The following is a 15,666-nucleotide window of genomic DNA, read 5'->3' on the forward strand; positions in this document are numbered from 1 at the left end:
TTTTAGCCATTCTAACAGGTATAAGGTGATATCTCATTGTGGTTTAGATTTGCATTTTCCTGATGATTAGTGATGTTGACCGTCTTTACATTTTTTTCATTAATAAAATGAAGGCTACACTGAGTTATCTTTAAGGCTCCTTCCATCTCTACTGTTTTAGGATTCTGTGGCCAAGCGAATGTGTTTTTGCATTACATAAAGGCTCTTTGCTGTAGGTTTTAGTGTTTCTGCCCCCAAACCATGCTCCCCAGTAAGAGGCAGTGTCTGCCTGGGAGAAGGCACCATTCTTATTGGCCCCTAGGTAGTTTCTAGTCAGTAAGTTGTGCACCAAAGGGCAGTATCTACCTAAGAGAACATCTTTTTTAGATCTGCATGAAGTCAACATACATACAGGCTGACTGTAGACCTGGCAATATGATACTAATCTTCACCATCACCAACATGAACTCTATTTACCTCTGGGATTTCTTCACTCAGTCCAAGTCTTGGTTTACCTGGACCCCATCCTGGTCCTTTAAATATGACAGAAAACTTGTTGAAGAATCCAGGTGTGGCCCAGAATGTAGTCCATATGTAAACTAAATGGTGGAACTAGAAGAATAAAAATATAGCTTATTTAAAATAAGAAAAACACATAACAAAAATATGAAGTATAATTAATCATACATTTTATTATTCAATGCAATTTATATTTTTTTCTGTAATATACAGGTTATGTATCATTTGCTTAATATAGATTAACATGCAGTTGCATATTGTAATTCATTCTATTCATTCCGTGTCCCTTAAGTGTGTTCTTGTCAATATTTCTGAAGCTGCACAAAATTATAATTTTGAAATTTTAAAAAGAGGACAATTATTTAGAAAATCAGCAAAATAGAAAAAATGAGTTGAGTCTTTGCTTCCAATGGAATTAATTTAGCAGCTTGTGCACTCAACATCTGTGTCTAATGGCATTATTTCTAAAGTCTTGCTAAATGGATATTAATGTTGAACATGGAAACACATTACAGATTAAAAAACAGCCCTTTATTTACTGTACTGAGCTTTAGACAATCATGTCTACAATTGAGGAAAACTATTCAAAGCCATCTCTGAGTTTTATAGTAGGAATTCACATTCTGTAAATAACACTGTACATGTGACAGGTACAGAAGTTAAAAGTATGCTCACACATAAGAAGTACTCAGTAAATATTAGCTATTAGGGTAATTGGTTATTCCATACATGTGATAGTAATGCATCATAGGATTTAAAATAGTCCCAGAGCTATAGACTCTAATGCTGACTTCTATTATAAGTGAAGTAATAAATTAATGTAGAAAGAAGTTTTGGCTCTATGAGAATTTGTGGTCCTACTGGCATTTTCATTGTCTCTTAAAGAGTTTAAACTGCTAGGATTATAAAAATGGTTTTAAAATTTCTTGAAACATTACAATAAGGAATCTGAAGCAATTAATGAACAATGTAGGGTTTAGTGGAGGAGATTTTGAGGAAAAGGGAACTGTGAGATGGAAATTTACACTGGGTCTTAATAAAAAATAATAACAATACAAAATATAATGTGCTTAGGAGTTACAACACATATTAATATATGTATCTGTTCTGTTATTTTGAAAACTGACTTCATTTTATTTATTTTTAAATATTTATTTATTTATTTTAGAGAGAGAGCACGAGTGTGGGGAGGGCAAAGGGAGAGGGACAGAGAGAGAACTTCAAAAGGACTCCCTGAGGAGTGTGGAGCCCAATGCAGGGCTCGATCAGTCCCAGGACCCTGAGATCATGACGTGAGCCAAAACCAAGAGTCTGACACTCAACCGACCGAGCTACCCAGTTGCCCCTGACTGCATTTTATTGCTCTCATTCTAGATACAGGCCATGAGAAATATATGGTAACATTTTAAAATAAGGAGTACTTTCTTACTTGCCTTCCAACGCCCTGAAACTCCTGGACTCCAAAGGAGAGCAAAGTGAGTGTCCTATGCTTAATAATAAAGAGGAAAAAAAATAAAAAACCCTCTCCAACTAGTGGGGGCCATCTTACTTGCTTTTGATGCCTCTGAGGGAAAGGTGAGAAATTTGGCTGAATATAAAGGAATACAAGTGAAAGTTAGTATATGTTTTTGTAGATTTAAGAACTCCTAATTAACACAACGTGCCCATATGACATTTTGACAATGTAAGCGAGCATCTAGAAGCCTACGCCTCAGATACAGTTGTGATAACGAAATGTTTCCATGAGGACAGAGGCCTGGGGCACTGAACCTAACATAGATTCAGCAGCCGCTCATAAATACTGTGGTTGTCTGAATACTGGGTCCTTCCAAATCCTAATCATCCAACTCCTTGCTGTGCAATTTTCAGTCTCCCATTCGGTCTCAGATATGAGCCCCTTTGCCTCAGAAGTGTACACTCCCAAAGCCTTGCTCCTCAAAGGATCAGCCAGGGAACAACAGGTTTGGCATCTCCTGGGAGCTTGTTAGGAATACGGAATGTTGGACACACCTCAGACTGACTGAACAGAATCTGCAATTTAATAAATCCTCTTATGATTCATAGGCACATGAAGTTTCAAAGGCTCCCTCCAAAAGGACAGAGACCAAGTTGGCTATTTCCTTTTTAATGTCCTTATTACAGAGATAAGACTATACCACGTAAAGTGGTAGCTCTCAATGTGTTATTTTTAAATTAACTTCAATTCCCTAAAGTTCCTTATTAAGAAAGTACTGTGAAATATTTGTTAATACTCTCCTGAGAGATATATTTTTAGTAATGTCCAAAAGAGAGAGAGAAAGACAGAGAAACAGAGAAAAATGGCCTATGATTGAGAAGGAAGAAAATAATCAAGTTTTCAGTTTGGAAGTGTGAGATAAAAATATCTTTCATTTGAAAAGTGGAGGAAATTTGTGATGGTTTATTCTGTACATAGGCAGCACAGTGTGAAAGTTATTGAGCTAGATGAGTCTCGGACTTGGCCTGCAACCCTCCTTGGTTAAACTTGCTGTGGGTAGCTGGTTGACTTATTTAAATCCTGGCAATTTCAGTTTCATCCTCGAAAAAAATGAGGATAAAAAGAATGACAGTCTCATAAGGTTTTAGTAAGGGCTACCTTAAACATTTGTGCGGAGTGGTTAGCAATACCCTGCTCATAGTAAAAGTTTAATAAATGTCACTTTATTTTGTTATTTTAAATTTCTTAAAAACTTTCAAGAAAGAGGTTCAAAAAGCAGACCCCACATGAACCTGTAATTTCTTCCCTTACTGAATGCTGCAAACCTGGTCCCCTGTACAGAGCTGTTGCTGACTGACCGTTTTGGTTTTTTTCAAGCATTCTTATCTTTTTCTCATTTACTAGTTCCTAACCCCAGGAGTGTTTGTGGTGGTCTGTTGCTGATGGATCGGAGCTTCACAGACATTCCTCATTTCTCTAGTGCCAGCCATTGAGATCAGTGAACAACCAATACCACATGTCTGACAGAAAACGGGTCCAGTGCAACAAGTCTTAGCAGGTGAGGTAATGCGCAGACCTAACCAACTCATAATAGCTCCTGACATTTAGGTCCAAGAAGAGTAGGGCAAAGGCCTCATGTTGAATTTCTAACCAGATTCATGCAGCCTTGAAGCAAATATTTTTCTTACTGTGGTATCAGCCTTAATTATGCATTTACTACTGCTCCTTCTGAATACATGAATATATTTCAGGTCTGTGCTGAGAAAGAAATATGTTGCTAAAGAGCTATTTTTAAAAAAATTCTCGGTAGTAGATATATTTAAGAGTTCTTAATGAGTTCTTTTAATGAGTTGTTTTCAAATGCATTTTACCCAAGTTGATTCAAGATTTTGTTGGAGTGCCAGACTTACTTTCAACTTCTTTTATGGTTAAAAAAAAAAAAAAAACCCTTATTTTCAGGATAGTGTAATGTACTTTTGCCTTTCAACAACTGATCTTTATTTTCACTATAAGATTTATGAAAGGATATAATCAATTCAGAAAAAATAAAATCAGTTACATTACCTGCACCTTGAATGGTTCGAATGTATTAATGGGATGTGTTAGGCCATATACAACTTTCTCATTCTCTGCCTCAAATGTCCCTGGAAGATAAACATTGAAGGATATGATCTTTGACTTTTTGTGAGTTAAGGAGCTAAGTTACTATTTTTAAATTCATATACATTTTACTTACCAAAAATTCTATCCCATATAATAAGAACACCGGCATAATTTTTGTCTATGCAATAACGGTTTCTGCCTATAAAACAAAATATTTAAAAAGGGGCTTTTTTTAAAAATGAAATTATGCTTTTGAAACATCTTATTGTATTTTAAAACCCATGCACAAAATTAAGACTTAGCAACAAAATGATTTTCCTAGGAATCTCTTTTCACTGACATTAATTATTTGCTAGTTAACTGCTTTTATTGTATATTTTTGAGTTAATTTTACTAAAAAGAGCAAAGAATTCCTTAAAACTACATATATTTAGAATTACCCCAGAATTTAAAAAAAAATGTTTTTGCTCATAATTTTCCAGTTTTTTAGAAATCTGGGATAATTCTAAGTAATTTTACTTTAAGACTATCAAAGAGTAATAATTAAAAATTAAATGGCCCACAAAACAAAGGCAATAGAAAATAAGATAAGTAATATATGTATATTTGCATTTTTTTTTTTGAAATGAGTTATCTCTACCCCTTTTCTCTGCATCTTTTCCAGGAAGAAAATTTTCTACTTAAAGTGAGACTTTATTATTTTTTTTAAATCATAAAAGACATAAGTGAAAATTAAACTACCCTTGATTATTTTTATCAACACAAAACATATATTTTTCCTGCTCCAAAGTATTCAAATTATAATTTAAATGGAAATAGCTAGGCGTAGTTTCTTTAATAAAAAAAGTTGCATAAATAGATACACTATATTCACATGAGTGTAAATTAAAGGAAAAAGAATATTAACCTACCAAGCCATTGCTCCAACAAATTCAACTGTCTTTATGTGTCATTTCATTACATGCCTACTATACAAGTAAGTATATGTTTAAAAGTGAAGACATAAGAGACAATCTTCCCCAGTGCGAAAGTAGTGTGGGGCTGGCTACACACACAGACATACAACCCATTGCCATATGTGGGCTAAGCAGTGGTTCTCTGTTGGGCGGGGAGAACATTTTGCTTCTCAAGGGACATGTGGCAATGTCTGAAGACTGCTGAGAGTCACAACTGGGGGCAGATATTATTTGCATCTAGTATGTAGAGACCAACATCCTATAATAGGGTAGTCCTACCCCTAACCTCCCACCTCCGAATGAAGAACTGTTTGGCCTAAAACATTAATAATGCTGGGGCTGAGAAACCCAGATACAAAACAACATAAGTGGGAAGATACCCTAAAGTCAAACAGAGAACACTAGCAACTATTTATTCTTCAATGTGAACTTATTCTTCTCCACTCCTTATGTTTCCTTTTATGTGAAGGAACAGTCTATAACCCTTGGCCTTTCCAGCCCCTCACCAACAATCCCCTTGGGGTTGGGGAATGCCTATGGAGTTTGGATTTTTTTTTTTTTTTTTTTTTAGAGATGGGGGGGGGGGGGGGGGGGGGGGGGGGAGACCATGAGCAGGGGCGGGGAGGAGGAGAGGGAAAAAGAGAATCTTAAACAGGCCCCATGCCCAGTGAGGAGCCCATCATGGAGCTGATCTCATAACTCTGAGATCATGACCTGAGCCAAAATCAAGAGTCAGCTTAACCAACTGAGCCACTTAGGTGCTCCAGGAAATGCCTATGGAGTTTGGAAGAGGAAACTGAGCATCTGCAGCCTGACTCTGCCGTCTCCTGTTCCTTGACAGGGAAGGGCGTGGCTTATGCTTCCATCTGCTCCCTGCCAGGAGGAAAGGGACCTGCAGATTGGGAAGGCAGGCCTGCAGTATTCCAGCGCTGCCTCTGGTGCCTGGAAATTTGTAAAAGAAGTACAACAATATTTATTATTTTATTACTGTCTTCCTTCTCTCAACATTGTGTTTGTGAGATTTATTCAGGCCATCCCAAGTTGCAACAGTTTGGACATTTTTATTGCTATAAAATTCCCCATTACAGGCATAGTCTATAATTTCTCTGTTCTGCTGTGATAAACATTTGAATTTCATCTCTATTTTTTTTTCTATTACTAATAATGCTGTTATGCACATTCTTGTACAGGTCTTTTGGTGCACACATGTAAACATTTTTGTGAAGTCTTATGCTGTCTTTAAACCTTAGGCACTAGCCACATGGGGTTTTTTCTTTGTCAGGCTAATGCAGTTCCCAGAATTTAGGCAAGAAAGTGAACTGCTGTTTATTAGGCTTTCCTGAAATCCCAACAATTTTCAAGACCAGAGAGAGGCTTTCTGGCTGTGTATAGGAGTGACCCTCAGCATTGGGTCGGGAAGTGACCTTCAACTGACTCCTTCAATGTAGAAAGTATGCATCCCCTCAGGTGGTTAACTCGAATTCCCTCAGGTGGTTAACTCGTTTTCCATTACAACTAAGGAGATCGAGGCAAAAAGGAAAATCCAAGAAAGGTGTTTTTTTTTGTTTTGTTTTCTTCCCCCTCCAATCTTTGCTTTGGAAATGAGGCTTGTCCAGGTGCAGTGGAAGAAATGATACCTATTTATACAGTGAATGGTGACTATGCTGAATAATTGTGATAAAGATACAAAATAATACTGTTTCTAAAGAAATGAAGAAGGAAAAAAAGATCAAATTTCCTTACCGTGATGAACCCTATGATGGCTAGGAGTATTAATAATCAGTTCCAAAGGACCAAGGTTATTGATGACCTGTTTAAAACAAAAGCAATATTTATATTTATACACATAGGTATCAATAAATGTGTGTATATATTCACATTAAAAGCCCACATGGATTAAGAGATATTTCAAGTTTCAAGGTTGGCCTCAGAGTCAGAAGAAGTTTCTCTCCTTCCTGGTGTTCATATAAAAATAAAAATAAGCTGTGGGGCACCTGGGTGCCTCTGTCAGTTAGGTGTCGAACTCTTGATTTCGGCTCGGGTCGTGATCTCAGGGTTGTGAGATCGAGCCCAGCATTGGGCTCACACTGGGTGTGGAGGCTGCTTAAGATTCTCTCTCTCTCCCTCTGCCCTCTGCCCTTCCCCCTCCCTCTCCCACACATTGTGTGTGTGCAATCTTTCTCTCAAATAAATAACAGTAAGTTTTTAAATCTATACTGAGAGGCAGTATGGTAGTAGACAGTTTAAGAGTTAGGCTGCCTAAATTCAGTTCCTGGAACCTCCATTTATTACTATGTGATCTTGGGAAAACAATTTAAGCTTTTTATAATTCCATTTCCTCATGTTTAAAATGGAAATGTTAAAAAATATCTACATAATAATATTCTGAGTATTACAAACAGTATGGTAGTTATAGACTACCACATTCAAGGCACACTCAGGTCTCATGTCATTTCATGTTCTTCACCTTTCAGCTGTGTCTTTGTTGATTTATGGTAACTAGCACATAACTAGGGAAGGGAAAACATAGTATTACATTTGCTTTCTGGATAGTTGAGGGTTGGTATCACCCAATACTTAGCCATGTAGCAACAGCTGTTACCTCCTGCATTAGGGTGATTCTGCTTATTCACATATAATCCTGAATTTCTTTTACCTGTAGATGCACCATCTTTGAGTCCATTTTAGAGGCACAATTAAAAATGTTTACTTTAATTATGATCTAAATGGATTTGTTAGAGCTGGTCAGTGTAGTCTCCTCCACCCCCTTTTGTTGTCTGTTTTTGTATACTAATGTCATACTAATGACAAAATCAATACACTGTTATATTTTAAGAAATTATTCACCTCTAGAGCTAATTTCCATTTGAGGATATATGAAGAATAAAGGAGTAAGTTAAATGATGCTTAAGGAGAAAAAACATCCCCTGACAATCATGACACACTGACATGAATTGGCAACAGGTCAGTGGTACAGGGAAAAAAATAGATAGGACTGCTCAAGATAAAAAGATATTTAAGTTACATAACAGCCAAATGGAGTGATCTTATTTTTAATACTGGTTTGAACAAACCAAACAAAATAGACATTTTATAGGCAATGAGGGTTAAGACAATGATTATATACAGGGTTATTACATGATAAAAAATACTGTTTTTATTGAAAATTATGTTGGAATTGTCATTGTGTAGGAAGATATAATTTTTTTTTTAGAGTTGTATAACTGAAGTATACATGACATGAGATCTATGTTTTGCTAAAAGATACTTGGCAATGCATTAAGAAAATGAATCAAAATCACAATGATTTTTTAATTGAAATGATGGATATACATAAGTGTATTCTATTATTTTCTCTACTTTTCTGAATGTTTGAATAATTTTAAGATAAAATTTTACATAAAAGCAACTACTACTCTAGTAATACACAATAATGCAGAGTCAGCCAGTTGAAAAATATTAATAGATCTCCTCTAAAGTCTCAAACAAATTTCTAGATTGCAACTCTTTATATAGCGGGGTTTAATCATGTTTTGGCAATCTCTGACAGACATTAAAACACCCAGTTAAAAATTGCTCTGCAAATCTGAACAGCTGCAGTAGTCACACTGTCCCCAGCTTGTGGGGTCCTGTACCCTCTTGAGGTAGAAGCTGCAGCAATGTTGCCACATGGCGGTCCTACAGCTCTCCAGAGGGCAGGTGCCACCACCATCTCCTTATTGAACCCACTGTTTACACACTTGAAAGAAGCAGTCCTTGCCTTCCATGCTGCTGCCAAGCTTCTAAAGGAATTACAGTTTCTGTTACGGAACAGACAGAAATGTTGCATGCAAATGATGTGTAATATTTTGTGTCCTATATTGATTTAGACTCCCTCCCTCCCTCCCTTCATTCTTCTTTGTCTCCTTCCCCACCCCCTCTTCTATCTTGGAGTTTTATCACCATTTTAAAATTATTTCCATGAGAAATATACTATGAGCTCCAAACAACAGACTTTTTGGTTAACTCATAGAACAGAATTCCATTTATACCCAAAGAACTATCTGTATTTTTTTTAATTTAGGAGTTCAAAATACTGTGAATATGTAGCACTTACATCAGACTACATTCCTATCAAATAAGCCACAAAAGGTATTATCCCACAAATAGAAGTACTAATGACCAGGGATTGGGATGGGAATAAGTAGAAATAGCCCTGTATTTTATTGGACTCCATTGCTTTGTACTTGGTGGAAAAATATTTGTTAAGAAGAATGGTGATGGATAGAGAACAAGAAAGTGGGGTTTCTCAGCAGTCAGAACATTGAAATCTGATGCTGTGTTCGGGCTTTGTATCTCTGGCAGAGAACCAGATGGAAAAGGAGAAAACCATTTTATCCTTGTTTGTCTCTTTGGTGCCTAACATATGTTACAAAAACAGACAACAAAAGGGGGTGGAGGAGACTACACTGACCAGCTTCTGCTACCCAGATGCATTTCTGATCTTTGGTCCTGGCATGTGTGCAGCCGGATTTAAAGCCACAAAAATGAATCAAAATGAGTGCATTCAGATGATTGGAGCCTTGGCTGAGTGCATTATTATTATTATTTTTTAATGTCAAGCATTTTTCCTCAAAGAAAATCTGCTCCTACAGGCTAAAGCACGGTGATATCAATATTGAAAGTACCTTTTTTTTTTTTTAAAGTTAAAAGCCAAGTACAACACAGGCAACCACAGTCAATTTCCTGGTAGTGCCTATGAGGACCTTGGAGCTGAGGAAGACCACCTCGGTGTGGGAGATGATTCATCATTCAGACAACCCAGTCAGAACCTCTTTTGGAGAAAACTCTTCTAACTCAAAATCATGGAGAAGTCATCAATAATTAATATGGGTTGAGCATAATGACTTAATTATCGCCCACTTTTGCAAATTCAGTCATTTAGCAATTCAACCACATCTAGCTTTGAATAACTTCCTGAAAATATGTTACTGTGGAAATTACTGCAGCTTTTCTCATTTTTAGAGTTATTTTTTCCTGTCTTATTTTTTAAGATTTAGATGAGTTAATTTAAATGATGAAATTTTATAACCTATAGAGGACTTAAAAATCATATAGTCCCATACTCTGTTATTTTTAAAAAAGCATTAAAACCGTAGCTCAGAGAAGTTAAATTATTAGTCCAAGTACAAACAGCTTGGAAGAAGCACTAGAGTCTTCTTGATTTCAACTGAAGATTCTTTCTATTTTTCTATTATATTGCTTCTAAGAGATACAGAAATATCTCCATCAAATAAAAGTAATTTAAACTTTTAGAAGTTTCATGGACAATAACTAAATGCCTTTTTTTCTTTAAGATTTTATTTATTTATTTGACAGAGAGAGAGATAGAGAGAGCAGGAACACAAGCAGGGGGAGTTGGAGAGGGAGAAGCAGGCTTCCCGCCAAGTAGGGAGCCTGATGGGGGCTCGATCCCAGGACCCTGGGATCATGACCTGAGCCAAAGGCAGATGCTTAACGACTGAGCCACCCAGGCACCCAACTAAATGCTTTTTTACTACATTCCAGTCAAAAGAAATCCAAGTATTTATAAAGAACCTGGACACTTCAGATTCTAAACTGCCCCCTCATGGGATTTTAGGAACTTCTGGTGTTTCTTAGGTCCCCAAACCAATGGTCTGTCTTGTAAACTGTCATTTTCTGTCAGGGTTTTAGAACCTGAGAACACGGATGCCTAGAAAGGCCATGAATGGTCTTCAGAAAGTCAAGAACACCCTTAAGGGTTATGCCAAATTTTATGAATATGTACTGCTGGGTATTTTTCTGGGAGGAAACTACTGTTTTCATCATATACTCAAAGGAGTAGATGAGTCCTCAGAGGTTAAGAACCAGTGTTTCAAACAAAAGTCTTTATATTATTTCTTCTCCCTTTTTATTTAAATTGTGTTTTCAGTTTCCATACTATTAATATTTGGATGCTAATTTCTCAGCCTAACTTCAGAAACTATTAATATAAACATTTTTTTGCCTATTTCTTGAAATCATTGTTTTCCAAAAGGATCATTTCTTGAGCTGTTTTTATATGTATAATAATAAATTATTATGAAAGTAACAATTGTATAATAATAAGCTTCATCCATTCTATTGATTAAATTTTATCCAGCAGAAGTGCTCTAGATCTTTTGCTGTACTGGTCACAAACTCATTCTCTCCCCACAGTTTATGGCAGGGGTGGGGAAAACAGTTAAATATAAAAGCAAGAGAACAGGACCCATAAGACACTGTTAGCTTCTCATCATGTCATTGTCCTCAACAAAAATAAAGTGACCTCAAATGAAAGCCTCCTCATAATGAACTAAATGAAGCCCAAAACATGTCGAATTCAAAGTCGTTCAAACTCTTCCTCAAGACAAATTTCCAATGTTCTCTTTCTTCTGCCTCAAAGACCTTAATCTCCCAACTCGATCTGTTGGAATCCTGCTGTTCCTTCAAGTCCTACCTAAATTTTGAAACACTCTTCTTGATTTTTCTAATGAGAATTTGTTTGCCTTTTTCTGAATATGTATTGAGACATCACTAATTTTTATGTCATGCTACTCTGATTTCTAGTTATTTGTATTCACTTTCTATACAATGTTGAAAGTTCAACGAGGACAGAAATGGCACCTTACTCCTCTTCAAGGTTCTCACAGTACATGCAACATCGACTTACATATAGTGACTGCCCAACAAGATTATATTGAGCAGATAAATCCACCTCACAGCCCTCCCCACCCTTCTGACTTTACAGTAGTGGTTCTCAAATGGGAATGACTGTGCTCCCAGTCTTTTGGCAATGTCTGGAGATACTTTTGGCTGTCACACTGGAGGAAGTGCTACTGGAATTTAATGAGTAGTGCGTTTTAGTGCTGCTAAACATCTCACAATGCACAGGACAGTAACCCAACATTGAAAATGCCCTCTGCTTCATGGGTATATGTGTCCTGCTGTGCTTCATTCTTTTTGCAGTCCCAGAGGGAAGCACTGCAAAATTTCTGTCTTCTAGTTTGGAAATTGGAGGGAGGGCTACATTAAGGAATGAACCTAGTGGTCATTCCCAAGGCTAGAGGCAAAAACATGAGTCTGGAGTGCCCTCAGCCTTTAAAGTCAAGAGAGCAAATCCAAACATGATCTGTGATCTAGTGATTGGAAAATTAAGATAAATAGCTAAAATGAAGGGGCCAGAAACCATTAACAGACAGACAAAAAACAGAAAAATAGAAAATCACAGGGTCCAGATAATGGGATAGTTGAATTCTGGTGATCATTGACAGGTGAATTTTTTGAACTATTTTTTATGTTCTCTCAGTACAGGTTTGTGAGGGCTTCAGTTTCAGTTAAAAGGAGCCAGAGATACAAAATACAGTTTCTATATCGCCAAATGATTCTGAAATGTCTTTTGAGAATTCTTATAACCCTTCTCCCCGCTTGCCCTGCAGTCACATTTTGAATGAGTTGAATGACTTAGAGGCTTAAAAATTAGTGAAACTTCCACTGTATTTAGATTACTGTGCAAGAATAATTTTGCCCTAGAAATTGATAAAGTCAGTACATGTGGTAAATCAAATAATTAAATGTCCACTATGAATTGGTTGCAATTAATTCCTTCCACAGTGTAGCTCTCGGGAGTTTTCTGATTAACCTACATCACCTGAAAAACACACCTCTGTAGGTTTTTCCAATTGAAATTGAAAAATCACTTAGAATTGAAATCTGTAAAGCATCAAAATAAATGTTCTAAATTAATGTACTGTCTGAAATTATTTCTTATAAAATTAACATATCTATTCTATACATTTCTTAGTTATTCTCACTGATTCTTCTAATTGGGAAATATTGACTGTTTAGGTTTTTGTAGTTCACTTAAGAGTACAGAAATGATTAACTAATGCACAAGTTGGAGGGCCAGGCTTGCTTTCAACAAAAATTCAGTTAACTAAAAAAAATAATTTTGTTTTTATGAATTGCTTGGAAAATGGCCTGTTCTCACCTCACTCTGACTATTGATGTAGAAGAGACTTTCTAAATCCATTTTAAAATGAAACCTCTCAATTCTTTTCTTCTGTCTGGGAATGTCACATTATATTTCCACCCTTCAGTTTTTCTACCTTCAAATGGGTACTAAAAATACTAGAATATATTACTGAAAGGCTATGGGAATATTTGTAGCCACTTACTTTTCAGAAAGAAAGCATGAGTCTATAGTTAATTATAAATTTCTTTCCAAATAAGACATGCTTACAAATATTCATGCTTCCTGTCTGAGAGGGAAAAAAATCATAATAGGGAAAATATGTCCTAAGAAGCATGTGTTTTACAAAATACTCATTAACAATGAATGTGCCTACAATATGATTGATGCTAAGGAGTGACTGGGCTGGGGGTGAAGCGAAATGCTATCTCCATAGTAGGAAAATGCCTGCATTCAGATGAGCATAGGTTATAGGGACACCATTAACTCTAACTAGTCAAGACTTCTTTATAGCATCATGCATGATTAATGTTCCAGGGACCCATACCACTGTGGGCCTCCATGTTTCACTACAGTCAGTATTTAAGGGAAATACAAAGCCAGTTCTTAATACATTTATCATCTGATAGACAAACCACTGTCACGTTATATTTAACTAAGAATGATATGCTTGACATGTGGTCTGAAAATGGCAAACTTTTCAGGTAGATTAGTCACAAGATTCAATACAAACCCAAACTAAAATTAAATGAACTAATAATTATACCATGATCAGTTGTTTATTTTGTTGTAACTTACCTTCCTTCCTTAGCTTTTTTCTTTCTTTTTCTTTCCTTCTTTTAACTATCTATCAACTAAGCATGTCTGCATGTACATTTATAAATAAAAAATTTGGAAAATCTTTTATTTGGAAAGAGCTTTAAAATAACTATAGGCTTATGCATATCTTTTTAAAAGTAAGTGGTTATAAATATTTCCATGACCTTTCAATTATATATTCTAGTGTTATAGCTATATTTACTCATAGAAAATCTGAAGGACAAATATATCAATGTATACACATAAATTTATCCTTATTAAATATATTTATCCTATATACTAAATATGTATTTGAATGTCAATCAACTATTTTAAGTACCAAATAACCAATAAGGGTTTTCTATTAGCATTGGAAGCTTTCAGATCATTAAAATTTGTATTTATAAATTTTTATTGAAGTTTCTTATTAAAAGATATTTGCCTAACAAGCCCACCAAGTAGTCTCTTGTCAGCCAGTCCATTCATTCTGCAAAGACTTATTGAATTTCTCTGGACTTTACTAGGTTTTAGAGGTAAAAAGAAATAAACTGATACACAGGCACTTCCTGCAGGAAGCTTATTTACAGTCCAGTGGACTCTTCAATGGAAAGTTAGAACTATTTCAGAAAAAAAGTTTTATAAAAAGTTTTCTTTTTCAAAAATTTTGTGTACTCTTGAGAAGGATGAGAAAAGCATTCATTTTTTTTTCCTTTTCTGGTACCATTGCACAGTACAGATATTTGTACTTAGAATCCATTTGAATTTATAATTGGCATAGAATTACCTAATAAGAAGCAAATTGAGTTCTTTTCTGGCTCAAAAGCTAAAAATTACCTTTAGTAAAAATATATGCTTTTATCTAGACCCCTAGAGTGCAGCTTTGCAAAGAATCCCACTGATGGCTCCTGGAGAACACTGTAGAGAGCTTTCTTTTGTTCATAACCTTCTTCAACAGTCACTGTGCGAGGTTCATTTACTTAGGTTATTTATTGAGTGCTTATTTTATGAAAAGTTCTATGTTAAGATATTTGGAGAGATCACAAAGTGGAATGGAGTTTACAATTTAGTTGCAGATCATTTAACTTATTCTTAAAGTTACAATGAGTGACGATGTCAGTTGTTATTGTTTGACAATATATAAGAGTACGTTTTTTACTATCAAGAAATTCTACAGCAATTCCTCATTTAAAGTTTGAGGAAAAGAATAAACTCCATGAACACTACAAGTTAACATATTAAAATAATTTTACTTCTTGTCCTGAATTAGTTGATTTTTAAACAGTCACTGTTCTTCTTGTTAAAAACTTAATCAATCTGAACATTTATGGATAAATTTATATTGTAGAGCATCTGGTGATGAAATGTAAAAATAAAATCTTAATTACCTCCCCCACTAGTTCTGCTATGTTAATTCAAGACAACACACTCAAGTATTTGGACAGATGGTGGTGGTGGCCATATTAACCTCTGATTTCTCTACAGGGAAGCAAGAGAAAGCAGAGCTCTTAGGATGTGTGCTTGTCTGCCTAGTTTCACACTTTGAAATCCTCGACAAATGCTGATTTATTCACAGCCAAATGTTTTCCTATCTGATTAGGCAGCTTTCTACTTCAGTAAGCATGTAATATGGAGGTAGCTGAATTTCCACACTGAGGAGTGAAAAAACAATATTTATAGTTTGGAAATAAAACAATCTGGAGGAATCAGGACTGTTGGGATCATAAAGAGCTTCATAGGGAGTAAATTTCTGATGAATCCATACCATAGGGTTAAAGAGTTAAAAGCTTAGTTTTAAGAAGAATGAGCCGAGGCTATGTTTATACAATAAACAGCAGTTTTAAAGGACTGCGTTTATAATAAATTAT

At 35.6% G+C, this 15,666-nt stretch overlaps 1 protein-coding gene across 3 annotated transcripts in view; it reads right to left on the reverse strand.

Moving 5' to 3' along the window:
• The window catches only part of AGMO (alkylglycerol monooxygenase), a 393,108-nt gene that overhangs the window by 168,297 nt on the left and 209,145 nt on the right, over positions 1 to 15,666 (reverse strand). For all 3 annotated transcript variants that reach the window (XR_012380236.1, XM_025873380.2, XM_073898903.1), the window contains exons 7-10: positions 6,757 to 6,823; positions 4,191 to 4,256; positions 4,019 to 4,098; positions 457 to 591 (exon numbers count right to left, since the gene is read on the reverse strand). Coding sequence is in view for 2 of the 3 variants with exons in the window: in XM_025873380.2 (XP_025729165.1) it covers positions 457 to 591; positions 4,019 to 4,098; positions 4,191 to 4,256; positions 6,757 to 6,823 (348 nt within the window). In the remaining variant the exon portion in view is untranslated. The remainder of the gene's footprint in view (positions 1 to 456; positions 592 to 4,018; positions 4,099 to 4,190; positions 4,257 to 6,756; positions 6,824 to 15,666) is intronic.

This window comes from Callorhinus ursinus, unplaced genomic scaffold (assembly GCF_003265705.2).
Source record: "Callorhinus ursinus isolate GAN/ISIS: 27379988/994484 unplaced genomic scaffold, GSC_fseal_2.0 scaffold12, whole genome shotgun sequence".
NCBI classification, from domain to species: Eukaryota; Metazoa; Chordata; class Mammalia; order Carnivora; family Otariidae; genus Callorhinus; species Callorhinus ursinus.